Source organism: Oncorhynchus gorbuscha, linkage group LG04 (assembly GCF_021184085.1).
Source record: "Oncorhynchus gorbuscha isolate QuinsamMale2020 ecotype Even-year linkage group LG04, OgorEven_v1.0, whole genome shotgun sequence".
NCBI lineage: Eukaryota > Metazoa > Chordata > Actinopteri > Salmoniformes > Salmonidae > Oncorhynchus > Oncorhynchus gorbuscha.
In genome coordinates, this window is record NC_060176.1 from 52,988,820 (window position 1) to 53,002,502 (window position 13,683).

The 13,683-nt window shown below is 45.8% G+C and overlaps 1 protein-coding gene across 1 annotated transcript in view; it reads left to right on the forward strand.

Annotated features, from left to right (window-relative positions):
• The window catches only part of dnah10 (dynein axonemal heavy chain 10), a 58,471-nt gene that overhangs the window by 38,763 nt on the left and 6,025 nt on the right, over positions 1–13,683 (forward strand). The window contains exons 47-70 of the mRNA XM_046347205.1: positions 105–365; positions 479–651; positions 772–865; positions 988–1,155; positions 1,347–1,535; positions 1,745–1,916; positions 2,040–2,243; positions 2,331–2,411; positions 2,554–2,751; positions 2,911–3,072; positions 3,301–3,475; positions 7,457–7,638; positions 8,260–8,396; positions 8,613–8,830; positions 9,254–9,475; positions 9,613–9,760; positions 9,869–10,148; positions 10,262–10,491; positions 10,599–10,872; positions 10,975–11,079; positions 11,190–11,344; positions 11,450–11,604; positions 11,728–11,911; positions 13,282–13,482. Of these exons, the coding sequence (XP_046203161.1) occupies positions 105–365; positions 479–651; positions 772–865; positions 988–1,155; positions 1,347–1,535; positions 1,745–1,916; positions 2,040–2,243; positions 2,331–2,411; positions 2,554–2,751; positions 2,911–3,072; positions 3,301–3,475; positions 7,457–7,638; positions 8,260–8,396; positions 8,613–8,830; positions 9,254–9,475; positions 9,613–9,760; positions 9,869–10,148; positions 10,262–10,491; positions 10,599–10,872; positions 10,975–11,079; positions 11,190–11,344; positions 11,450–11,604; positions 11,728–11,911; positions 13,282–13,482 (4,368 nt within the window). The remainder of the gene's footprint in view (positions 1–104; positions 366–478; positions 652–771; positions 866–987; positions 1,156–1,346; positions 1,536–1,744; positions 1,917–2,039; positions 2,244–2,330; positions 2,412–2,553; positions 2,752–2,910; positions 3,073–3,300; positions 3,476–7,456; positions 7,639–8,259; positions 8,397–8,612; positions 8,831–9,253; positions 9,476–9,612; positions 9,761–9,868; positions 10,149–10,261; positions 10,492–10,598; positions 10,873–10,974; positions 11,080–11,189; positions 11,345–11,449; positions 11,605–11,727; positions 11,912–13,281; positions 13,483–13,683) is intronic.

A 13,683-nucleotide genomic window follows, 5' to 3' on the forward strand; every position in this document is an offset into this window, starting at 1 on the left:
TCAACCTTCATCCTTTACATGTGTGTCTGTGTTAATGTAGGTTAGTGTGTTTGTTTGTCTGGTTGATTGTATGTTGGTATGTCATTGTACCTGTGTCCTATCAGGTGGATGATTATGGGACCCAGCAGCCCATTGCCCTGCTGAAGCTGCTGTTGGACCGAGGAGGCATGTATGACAGAGGGAAGGAGCTGAACTACAAAGTTCTGAAGGACCTAGGCTTCATCGCAGCCATGGGCAAGGCAGGAGGTGGGAGGAACGAGGTGGACACCCGTTTCATCTCCCTCTTTAGTGTCTTCAACATTCCCTTCCCAGACGAAGACTCCCTCCATCTTATCTACTCCTCCATCCTCAAGGGACACACCAGGGTGAGACGCACGATCACACTTTAAGATGCAGCTCTTACCACCAAAAACAGCATTACCACACATTAATTATTGTATGAAATGACTTGATTGAACTCTAACCATTTAAACCATAGCCGTTTGAGGAGTGCATTCAGACGATGTGTGACAAGCTGACTATCTGCACTCTGGAGCTGTACAAGAACATCATTAAAGACCTGCCGCCCACACCATCCAAGTTCCACTACATCTTCAACCTCAGGGACCTGTCCAGAGTCTACAACGGTCTGGTCCTCACCAACGCTGAGAGGTCTTAAACATTACCCTCGGTTGAATCTAAATAACATGTGTTAAGAAGATGTTGCTAACACCTAGAAGCCCATGTTAAGTGTTGTGTCATGTTTAGTCTCTGAACGTTTCTCTTCTGTAGGTTTCTAACGGTCACCCAGTTTGTGCGTGTGTGGAGGAACGAGTGCCTGAGGGTGTTCCATGACAGGCTCATCAATGAAATAGACAAAGCCCTGGTACGTTCATCTGCATGGTTCTGTTCTACTTAATCATGAAAAATGTATTAATCCCTTTACAGTAACTTCCTCTTACTATATTGTACTTGTTTTCCATCTCATCTGTCCCCTTGTTGTCTCAGGTCCAGGACCATATAAAGAACCTGATAGATGAGCACTTTAAGTCAGACTTGGAGTCAGCCATGAGGGACCCCATCCTGTTTGGTGACTACAGAACTGCCCTCAACGAGTCTGAGCCACGAGTCTATGAGGACATACAGGACTATGATGCTTCCAAAGCCTTGTTCCAGGTACTCAGAAGTTGGGATGATGACTTTCAAACGTGTTTGATTTTTACATTTATAATTGCCCCTTGTCACCTGTACTAGGCAAAATTAAACGGCACCCTTTTTTCAATATGTTCAAAATATCACAACTTTACTGTTTGCCCAGTCTCAAGCCTTTGTCTCGTTGCTGACCTGCCCCTGTCACTGCTCTGTAGGAGATCCTGGAGGAGTACAATGAGAACAAGACCAAGATGAAACTGGTTCTGTTTGACGACGCCCTGGAGCACCTGACAAGAGTGCACCGCATCATCAGGATGGACCGCGGCCACGCCCTGCTGGTGGGGGTTGGCGGCTCCGGGAAGCAGTCCCTTACCAAGCTTGCCGCATTCACCGCAGGCTGCGAGGTCAGCCAGACACATCCTCTGCGTCCCAACTGGCACCCTATTCCCTATATAGTGCACTACTTTTGTCCAGAGCAAAAGTAGTGCACTATATAGGGAATAGAGTGCCAGTTGAGACACATCCATCATCTGCTACTGCTCATATGGGAGGAGGCCTTTAAAGAGACACCAGAAAGATACCTTCTTATATGGACTGTTGTTTGCCTCTTCAGGTGTTTGAGATTACACTGAGCAGAGGCTACTCAGAGACCAACCTCCGTGAGGACCTGAAGATCCTGTATCTGAAGCTGGGCATTGAGGACAAGAAGACAATTTTCCTCTTCACTGATGCCCACGTGGCTGAGGAGGGCTTCCTGGAACTCATCAACAATATGCTCACCTCGGGTAAACACTTGAGCATACACCAGCTCCCACACATTGTGTGCATCCGAAATGTCACCCTATTCCCTAGATAATGCACTACTTTGGACCAGATTCTGCAGTCTGACTAACCCTCTGTGTGTGCAGGCATGGTCCCTGCTCTGTTCCCAGATGATGAGAAAGAGATGGTGCTGAACCAGCTCCGTGATGAGGCCATAAAGATGGGCTCTGGCCCGTCCAAGGAGAGCGTGTGGCAGTACTTTGTCAACAAGAGTGCCAACAACCTGCACATTGTCCTGGGAATGTCCCCTGTGGGAGACACCCTGAGGACACGCTGCAGAAACTTCCCAGGTACACAACCCTTCACTACTGTTCAATTGGCTTTGTCTACTGTCTGAAGAGTTTATGTAATTGCTCCTTGTCTCATTTATGTTACAGGGCTGGTGAACAACACTGGTATTGACTGGTTCCTGCCCTGGCCTCCTCAGGCTCTGCATGCTGTGGCTCAGTCTTTCCTGGGTATGGAATCACAGATTCACACTTCCACCACCACTGCAATGTACTAAAATTATACAATCGATACATTTATCACTGACTCTGATTAGGGTGTTTATATAAGCTTTATAGTGGTGCAACTGAACCCATTAATGTCATGCCACAGGTGAGAGTCCGATGATCCCCGAGAGGCACTCGGCAGCCGTAATTGCTCACGTGTGTATGGTGCACGGCTCGGTGGGTGACTACAGCAAGATGTTCCTGCAGAAGCTCAGACGCAGCAACTATGTCACCCCTAAGAACTACCTGGACTTCATCAGCACCTACGCCAACCTCCTGGAGGACAAGGACCAATACATCCTGGGTAACAGGGAGCACAGAGTGGGAGAAATATCAAAGGGCCTTGGTTTCCCTGCTACTGCTGTGCTGTATTGCAGTGGTATTTGTGTTTTTATTGTGTGTGTGCCTGTGTGTGTGAGAGATTGTAAAGTTGTCTCCCTCTGTCCCTCACGTGGTGTCCCAGCTCAGTGTAAGCGTCTGGAGGGTGGTCTGGATAAGCTGGAGGAGGCCAGTGTGCAGCTGGCTGAGCTCAACATCAAGCTGGCAGAACAAAAGGTGGTTCTAGCAGAGAAATCCTCCGCCTGTGAGATCCTACTGCAGGAGATCGCCACCAACACCACCGTGGGTCAGTGCAGTCAACACAGCATTAGACTGAGTTCCAAATGTAACCCTTTCCATATACCCTATTCCCTATTTAGTGCATTACTTATGACCAGGGCTCATACGGTAATGCACTATAGAGGCAATCTGGTGCCATTTGGGAAGAGCTTTTAGACACGTTCGCTGTACCCATACCATGCTAATCATAGCCCACAGGGCAGCACAAGTAAACACAACTCTCCTTCTTGTGTAGCTGAGGAGAAGAAGAAGCTGGCAGAGGACAAAGCCAAGGAGATCGAGGAGCAGAACAAGGTTATTGCTGTGGAGAAGAGGGATGCTGAGAGCTCATTGGCTGAGGCGCTGCCTGCTCTGGAGGCAGCCCGCATCGCCCTGCAGAGCCTGGACAAGTCTGACGTCACTGAGATCAGGTGCCCCTCCCTACCTTCCCCCCTCTGTGCTCCACTGCACCCACCTGGTTGGTTTTGTGTCCCACAAGTTACACAGAGGTTGCATCACAAATGGCACCCTATTCACTATATAGTGCACTACTTTTGACTCTGCACTGTATAGGGAATAAAGTGTAATTTGGGAGGCACCCATAATGTAGTGGTTACACTCATCAGACAGTCTGGGCCAGGAGTCAGCAGTCTGGTCCTGATGGAGTGTCACGTTGTCATCTGGCCCCTTCCCCGACCCTTGGCTCCCTGGAAAATAGGAAAATGTTGTCATAGGAAAATTACAAATTGTGATTTTGGGAAATGTCTTATGTTGATTAATGGAACAAGTTACTCAGTGGCTTTAAAGCTTACACAGAGCAGACCTCCAGGAGCAAGACTGAACTGAACACACTTGGTCCAGACCACTAACCTCATAGATAGAGAAGGCAGCTTTGGTTAGACACAAATCAATAAAAACATATAACAATAAAACACAAATCAAATACGTCATTCCCACACTTCAAAAACATTCACTGGGAATACGTTTAGAGTTTTTATTCCATCTGTTGAAGGAGGATGTAAGTATGAACCCAGTGTGACCTATGCTTTTTTCCGTGATCCTTATCCTAATTCATAGAAAACTCCATTTCAACACTCCAAAGAAAATACAGTGCCTTCAGAAAGTATTCACACCCCTTGACTTTTTCCACATTTTGTTGTTACAAGGAGGGATTAAAATGGATTTAATTATAATTTTTTGTCAACGATCTACACAAAATACTCAATGTCAAAAATTCTAAGATTTGTCATTTAAAAAAAATAAAATACAAAAATAAAAAACTATATATCTTGATGACACTAATATTATACAGTTGAAGTCAGAAGTTTACATACACTTAGGTTGGAGTCATTAAAACTTGTTTTTCAACCACTCTACAAATTTCTTGTTAACAAACTATAGTTTTGGCAAGTCATTTAGGACATCTACTTTGTGTATGACACAAGTAATTTTTCCAAAAATTATTTACACACTTATAATTCACGGTATCACAATTACAGTGGGTCAGAAGTTTACATACACTAAGTTGACTGTGCCTTCAAACAGCTTGGAAAATTCCAGAAAATGGTGTCATGGCTTTAGAAGCTTCTGATAGGCTAATTGACATCATTTGAGTCAATTGGAGTTGTACCTGTGGATGCAATTCAAGTCATACCTTCAAACTCAGTGCCTCTTTCTTGGGTAAATCAAAAGAAATCAGCCAAGATCTCAGAAAGATAATTGTAGACCTCAACCAGTCAGTCTGGTTCATCCTTGGGAGCAATTTCCAAATGCCTGAAGGTACCACGTTCATCTGTACAAACAATAGTACGCAAGTATAAAAAACATGGGACCATGCAGCCGTCATACCGCTCAGGAAGGAGACGCGTTCTGTCTCCTAGAGATGAACGTACTTTGATGCGAAAAGAGCAAATCAATCCCAGAACAGCAGCAAAGGACCTTGTGAAGATGCAGGAGGAAACCGGTACAAAAGTATCTATATCCACAGTAAAACAAGTTCTATATCGACATAACCTGCTTTGCTGCAGGAGGGAATGGTGCACTTCACAAAATAGATGGCATAATGAGGGAGGAAAATTATGTGGATATATTAAAGCAACATCTCAAGACATCAGTTAAAGCTTGGTCGCAAATGGGTCTTCCAAATGGACAATGACCCCAAGCATACTTCCAAAGTTGTGGCAAAATGGCTTAAGGACAACAAAATCAAGTTATTGGAGTGGCCATCACAAAGCCCTGACCTCAATCCTGTAGAAAATGTGTGGGCAGAAATGAAAAAGCGTGTGCGAGCAAGGGGGCCTACAAACCTAACTCAATCACACCAGCTCTGTCAGGAGGAATGGGCCAAAATTCCCCCAACTTATTGTGGGAAGCTTGTGGAAGGCTACCCTAAACATTTAACCCAAGTTAAACAATTTAAAGGCAATGCTACCAAATATTAATTGAGTGTTTGTAAACTTCTGACCCACTGGGAATGTGATGAAAGAAATAAAAGCTGAAATAAATCATTCTCTCTACTATTATTCTGACATTTCACATTCTTAAAATAAAGTGGTGATACTAAATGACCTAAAACAGGGAATATTTACTAGGATTAAATGTCAGTAATTGTGAAAAACTGAGTTGAAATGTATTTGGCTAAGGTGTACGTAAACTTCAGACTTCAACTGTATCTTGATGTTAGAATCAAGAATTGGCAGCAATTACAGCTGTGAGTCTTTCTGGGTAAGTCTCAAAGATCTTTGCACACCTGGATTGTACAATATTGTCACATTATTATTTAAAACATTCGTCAAGCTCTGTCAAGTTGATTGATCCTTAGTAGACAGCCATTTTCAAGTCTTAACATAGATTTTTTAGCCAATTTAGGTCAAAACTGTAACTAGACCACTCAGGAGCATTTAATGTTGTCTTGGTAAGCAACTCCAGTGTATATTTTGCCTGGTGTTTTAGGTTATTGTCCTGCTGAAGGTGAATTTGTCTCCCAGTGTCTGTTGGAAAGTAGACTGAACCAGTTTTCCTTTAGAATTTTGCTTAGCTAGCTCTAATCGGTTTATTTTTATCCTATAAAACGTCCTAGTCCTTGCCGATGACAAGCATACCCATAACATGATGCAGCCACCATCATGCATGAAAATATGAAGGGTGGTACTCAGTGTTGTGTTGGATTTGCGCATAACATAACGCCACATTTTTTGCAGTTTTACTTTAGTGTCTTGTTGCGAACAGGATGCATGTTTTGGAATACTTTTATTCTGTACAGGCTTCCTTCTTTTCACACTGTCATTTAGGATCGTATTGTGGAGTAACTGCAATATTGTTGATCCATCCTCAGTTTTCTCCGATCACAGCCATTAAACTCTGTAACTGTTTTAAAGTCACCATTGCCTCATGGTGAATTCTCTGAGCAGTTTTCTTTCCTCTCCTGCAACTGAGTTAAGAAGGACGCCTGTATCTTTGTAGTGACTGGGTGTATTGCTACACCATCCAAATTGTAATTAATAACATCACCATGCACAAAGGGATATTCAATGTCTGCTTTTGTTATATTTACCATCTACCAATAGGTGCTCTTCTTTGCGAGGCATTGGAAAACCTCCCTGGTCTTTGTGGTTGAATCTGTGTTTGAAATTCACTGCTTGACTGAGGGACCTTACAGATAATTGTATGTGTGAGGTACAGTGATGAGGTAGTCATTCAGAAATCATGTTAAACACATTTGAACTCCTGAACCTATTTAGGCTTGCCATAACAAAGGGGTTGAATGCCTATTGACTCGAGACATTTCTGCTTTTCATTTTTTATTAATTTGTAAACATTTCTAAAAACTTAACTCCACTTTGACATTATGGGGTTTTGTGTGTAGGCCAGTCACACAAAATCTCAATTTAATATTTTTTTAAATTCAGGCTGTTAATACTTTCTGAAGACACTGTAAATCCTGTTTTATAGATCTTGCTGTGCTGTGCTGTGTTGAGACACTGTATATTTCCTCCTTGGAGAGGTGTAGGATTGGCCAATGGATAGAAACAAAACAAATATTTTTCCCGCTTGACTCCTTTAAAGCAGCAATTTGTACTTGGTGAAACTGCGATGTCCATTTGTGATATTACAACAACAAATAAGTTATTTCAGACAACGAACAGTTTTGTCCCCCTCAGACATCATTACATGCATGATTTTTTTCTAAATTACCAGATTGCCAGATGTTCCTCTCCTCTTTTTCATCAACAAAAGAAAATAATAACCAAGGCGCTACGTCATACAGTGGTGCTGTTTCACCTTATGCGGATTCCAGCTTTAACAAAAGTTGTTGCCCTAGAGCTCCATTCATGTTCATTGATTATTTTTTTCCTGTGCCTGTCTCTTTGGTTGTGCTTCTGTCCACTCGTCTGGCGCGTCAACCCTTGCAGATCATTTGCCAAGCCGCCCAAACAGGTGCAGGTGGTGTGTGAGTGCATCCTGGTGATGCGAGGCCAGAAGGAGATCAGCTGGAAGTCAGCCAAGAGCATGATGTCAGAGGGCAACTTCCTGCGTGCATTGATGGAGATGGACTGTGATGCCATCAACCCCAGCCAGGTCAAGACTGTCAGAGGTAGGTAGGCCATTTCTGTTCTGTGGTTTTCACTCTGAAACAGTACAACAATAGGTCTAACTTTATCCGTAATGCAACTTTAATATGCAGCATGAGCCCTCAAATAGCAAATACATGGATACAGGTAACTGCCAAAATAAAGGAAACACCATCATAAAGTGTCTTAATAGAGTGTTGTGCCACCATGAGCCGCCAGAACAGCTTCATTGCTCCTTAGCGTAAATTCTTCAAGTGTCTGGAACTCTGTTGGAGGGATGCGACACCATTGTTCCACAGAAATCATTTGGTGTTTGTGGTGGAGGCGCAGCTCCAGACTCTCCCATAAGTGTTCAATTGGGTTGAGAGTGGTGACTGAGACACGCACACACACTTTAAATCCCCTATGTTCCTTTGAGACCCCTGTGGCTTCTTCTAGCCATGGTAGCCAAACTCATGGGCAACTGGGCATATGTATAGATGACCCTAAGCATGATGGGATGTTAATTGCGTAGTTAACTCAGGAACTGTGTGGAAACACCTGATTTCAATATACTTTGTAAGCCTCATTTACTCAAGTGTTTTCTTTATTTTCGCAGTTACCTGTATATGTTCACTCTATTGCCCTGTGTTTCCCCTGGCCAGGCTTCTTGAAGAACCTGAACACCAGCTTTGAGGAGATGCAGGCCATCAGTAAGGCTGGCTCTGGGATGCTCAAGTTTGTGGAGGCTGTCATGGGCTACTGTGACGTCGCCAGGGAGATCAAGCCCAAGAGAGAGAAGGTAACGTGATCCAGGCAAATGTGATAGAGATAGTATAAACAGTGTAAATTACTTTGATCGGCACAGGGGAAGTGTCATAGTCGTAAATCTCTTTTGTTTATGTTATAGGCATAACACTATCCAGCACATGGCCCATGCCAGTTAAATGGCACCAGCCTTTAAGAATGAGCAGTGTTGTGTTAGTGGCGTTTCAACCCCCCTGGCTGTCTGTTGCAGGTGGCGCGCCTAGAGAAGAACTTCTTCCAGAGCAAGCGTGAGCTGGAGCGTATTCAGAACGAGCTGGGGACCATCCAGAGGGAGCTGGGGGCGCTGGGGGACAAGTACAGTGCTGCCATGGGGGAGAAGCAGCTGCTGCAGGAGGAGGCTGAGGTCATGGAGAGGAGGCTGATCGCTGCTGACAAACTCATCTCAGGCCTGGGCTCAGAGAATGAGCGGTGAGGACAGCACGGTGGAGTGCATATACACACAGAATCCGCATGACTTACAGCCAGTTGAAGGCTGTGGACCGTATTTGAATCAACGTTGTTTCCATGTCATTTCAACAAAAAAAATCAATGTGATGATGTTGAATCAACGTGGAAAACTGATTGGATTTGCAAGAAGTCATCAACGTCAGCATGACTTACAGCCAGTTGAAGGCTGTGGACCATATATGAATCAACATTGTTTCCATGTCATTTCACCCAACTTTTAACCTAAATCCAATGACATGGTCAAATGTTTTGTTGAATTCACATTAGTTGACAACTCAACCAAATGTAAACCAAAACTAGATGTTGAAATTACGTCTGCCCTACCATCTCTGTATCTGTCTCTTCCTCCTCTTCTCGTCTTCCTCTCCTTCTTCCTCTTCAAAGATGGACAGATGACCTGGAGGAGTTGAAACAGCGTCGTGTGCGTCTCCTAGGCGACTGCCTGATCTGTGCTGCGTTCCTGAGCTACGAGGGGGCATTCAGCTGGGACTTCAGGAATGAGATGGTGTTTGACGTGTGGGAAAAGGATGTGTTGGAGAGAGGCATCCCTCTCAGCCAGCCCTTCAGAGTGGAGAGCCTACTGACCGACGAGGTGGAGATCAGCAGGTCAGAGTCTGTACGTGTGTGTTGGTGTGTGTGCGTACATGCATTCATACTTGCATTTGTGAGTGCGTTTTTTTAAAAGCGTGTGTTTCCGTCCCTGTGTGAGAGGAAGAGAGGGAGTAAAGGTGTCTGTGTTGTAGATGGGGGTCAGAGGGCCTTCCTCCAGATGAGCTGTCAGTCCAGAATGGGATTCTGACCACCAGGGCCAGCCGCTTCCCCATGTGTATCGACCCCCAACAGCAAGCTCTCAACTGGATCAAAAAGAAGGAGGAGAAGTTCAACCTTAAGGTACGGCTAACTTTATCAGCTGACTTTACAGGATCTAACTATTATTCTTTTACATCTGCATCTACTGGATGTTATTCTTATACTGTATGTGATTGACCTCTTCCATAGATCTCTTCGTTCAACGACCCAGACTTCTTGAAGCAGCTGGAGATGGCCATCAAGTATGGCTTTCCCTTCCTGTTCCAAGACGTGGATGAGTACATTGACCCTGTGATCGACAACGTCCTGGAGAAGAACGTGAAAGGAGCCGAGGGCCGGCAGGTTATAACACTGGGGGACAAAGAGGTGGACTACGACCCCAACTTCAAACTCTACCTCAACACCAAACTGTCCAACCCTAAGTACTCTCCCTCTGTGTTCGGAAAGGCCATGGTCATCAACTACACTGGTGAGACGTCTCTGTATGTCAGCACGCCTGTGTCTACACTGTATGTGGTGTGAGTGTGTGGGGTAACAGTTTGTGTGCCTGTGTGTGTGTGTGTGTGTGTGTGTCTCTCTCAGTGACGCTGAAGGGTCTGGAGGACCAGCTGCTGAGTGTGATCGTGGGCTTTGAACGTAAGGAGCTGGAGGAGCAGCGGGAGAGACTGATCCAGGAGACCAGTGAGAACAAGAAGCTGCTGAAAGACCTGGAGGACTCTCTGCTGAGGGAGCTAGCCACCTCCACAGGCAACATGCTGGATAACGTGGAGCTGGTCCACACTCTGGAGGAGACTAAGTCCAAGGCCAGCGAGGTTTGTCTGGAGACAGGATACACTCACTCTCAAGGGGAAGACATCAGAGAGCATGAGGCCTGGGCTCTCTTAATGCTTTGTCTGTGTTCTCTGATGTAACTCCCTAGGTGTTTGAGAAGCTGAAGCTGGCAGAGAAGACATCAACAGACATTGATAAGCTGCGAGATGGCTACCGTCCCGCTGCCAAGCGCGGTGCCATCCTGTTCTTTGTGCTGGCGGAGATGGCCCTGGTGAACAGCATGTACCAGTACTCTCTGGCCTCCTATCTGGAGGTTTTTGACTTCTCCCTGCGCAAGTCCCTGCCTGACTCCATCCTGCCCAAGAGGCTGAAGAACATCATGGACACCCTGACATACAATGTCTACAACTATGGATGCACAGGTGAGGTGACAGGGTGTTCAGGAATGGTCAAACTTGGACTTTTGTGGGAACAGTTATGTGATAGCTGGGATTGATCTGAAACTGTGTGTGTGTGTGACTCAGGTCTGTTTGAGAGACACAAGCTGCTGTTCTCCTTCAATTTGACAATAAAGATTGGGCAGCCAGAGGGGAGGGCTCCCCAGGAGGAGCTGGACTTCTTCCTCAAGGGTGAGAGACATATGATGTCATCTACCATACACTCACATAAACACAGCACACCAACTTGGAGACCCATAACTCACATATACTTTTTTTCCTCTCTGTGCTCCCCAATCCAGGCAACCTGTCCCTGGAGATGAGCAAGAGGAAGAAGCCGTGTCACTGGCTTCCAGGCCAGGGCTGGGAGGACATCATACGACTGGCTGAGCTCTTCCCTGCTGAGTTTGGCTCCCTACCAGATGATGTGGAGAAGAACCTACCAGAGTGGAAGACTGTGAGTAACACCATACAATCTTGTGACCTAGTGATGCACTGAATATGTTCCTATGTCCTCTCTAGAATGGTTCATTGTTAATCCTCCTCTCTGTTGTCATCTCAGTGGTATGACCTGGATGGGCCAGAGCAGGCTCCCTTCCCCATGAAGTATAAAGACAACCTGACTGCCTTCCAGAAGCTGCTGTTGCTGCGCTGCTTCCGCCTGGACAGAGTCTACCGGGCTGTCACTGACTATGTCACCATCACCATGGGAGAGAAGTAATAGAACGTTCTCCTACAAACCTGAACTCCTATTGCTTTGATCCAAAATATCTTGACTTTAGTGTTTAGTGTTTCTCCCTATTCACTTTCTACTGTCTACCTCGCCCCCCTCCCTCTCAGGTATGTGCAGCCCCCTGTGATCAGTTTTGAGGCCATCTATGAGCAGAGTTCACCCAACTCCCCCATCGTGTTCATTCTGAGCCCCGGTTCTGACCCAGCCAGTGACCTCATGAAGCTTGCTGAGAGGTCTGGCTTTGGGGGCAGCAGGCTCAAGTTTCTGGCCATGGGACAAGGTCAGGAGAAGGTAGCAGGCAACACTCATTAATCACAGCAATAGAGCTTCCAATGTTACAATTTATTTTTTATTTTTTTATTTAACCTTTATTTAACTAGGCAAGTCAGTTAATTAAGAACCAAATTCTTATTTACAACGACCTACCAAAAGGCAAAAGGCCTCCTGTGGGGGCTGGGATAAGAGAAAAATATATAGGACAAAACACACATCACGACAAGAGAGACACCACAACATAAAGAGAGTGGTCTAAGGCACTGCATCTCAGTACAAGAGGCGTCACTACAGTCCCTGGTTCACATCCATGCTGTATCTGGCCGTGATTAGGAGTCCCAGAGGGCGGCGCACGATTGCCCAGCGTCATCTGGGTTTGGCAGGGGTAGGCCGCCATTGTAAATAAGAATTTGTTCTTGGGCCTCCCGGTTGGCACAGTGGTTAAAGGCGCTGTACTGCAGCGCCAGCTGTGCCACCAGAGACTCTGGGTTTGCGCCCAGGCTCTGTCGTAACCGGCTGCGACCGGGAGGTCCGTGGGGCGACCCACAATTGGCCTAGAGTCGTCCGGGTTAGGGAGGGTTTGGCCGGTAGGGATATCCTTGTCTCATCGCGCACCAGCGACTCCTGTGGCGGGCCGGGCGCAGTGCCCGCTAACCAAGGTTTCCAGGTGCACGGTGTTTCCTCCGACACATTGGTGCGGCTAGCTTACGGGTTGGATGGGTTGTGTATCGGAGGACGCATGACTTTCAACCTTCGTCTCTCCCGAGCCCCTACGGGAGTTGTTGCGATGAGACAAGATAGTAGCTACTAACAATTGCATACCACAAAATTGGGGAGAAAAGGGGGTGAAATTCAAAACAAAAACAAAACAACAACAAAAGTTGTTCTTAACTGATTTGCCTAGTTAAATAAAGGTTGAAATCAAAAATATAAATGGATGAGAGAGCTTCCTACTGCATGAGCTATGTTGTTGATGTAAATTGAGAAGAGCGTGGGGCCTCGGATCGAGCCATGGGGTACTCCCTTGGTGACAGGCAGTGGCTGAGACAGCAGATGTTCTGACTTTATACACTGCACTCTTTGAGAGAGGTAGTTAGCAAACCAGGCCAAATACCCCTCAGAGACACCAATACTCCTAAGCCGGCCCGCAAGAATGGAATGGTCTACCGTGTCAAAAGCTTTGGCCAAGTCAATAAAAATAGCAGCATAACATTGCTTAGAATCAAGGGCAATTGAGACATCATTTAGGACATTTAAGGTTGCAGTGACACATCTATAACCTGAGCGGAAACCAGATTGCATACCACGTGTACTTTTGGTGCACATTCAACCACAAAGCTAATTGGAATGTTGTTAGTATGATACAGTATTGTTGTTGTGTGCTGTAGGTGGCGCTGCAGCTGCTGGAAACAGCGGTATCTCGGGGCCAGTGGCTGATGCTGCAGAACTGCCACCTGCTGGTGAAGTGGCTGAAGGACCTAGAGAAGTCCCTGGAGAGGATCACCAAGGCCCACCCTGACTTCAGACTGTGGCTCACCACTGATCCCATCAAAGACTTTCCCATCGGCATCCTACAGAAGTCTCTCAAGGTGAGGAAGAGCTCTAACTTAGTCAAACAGGCCTGCTACCTACTGCAGCTAACACAGACTGTTGCCTACTGCAGCTAACTGTAAACAATGTGACTTATGATAAAGTGTCTGTCTGTCTATCTCTGATTCACTCTTCCAACACCATACAGTCTCCCCAGCCCGATTCATTCACCTAATCACAGCAAAACTGAGCCATTGAGG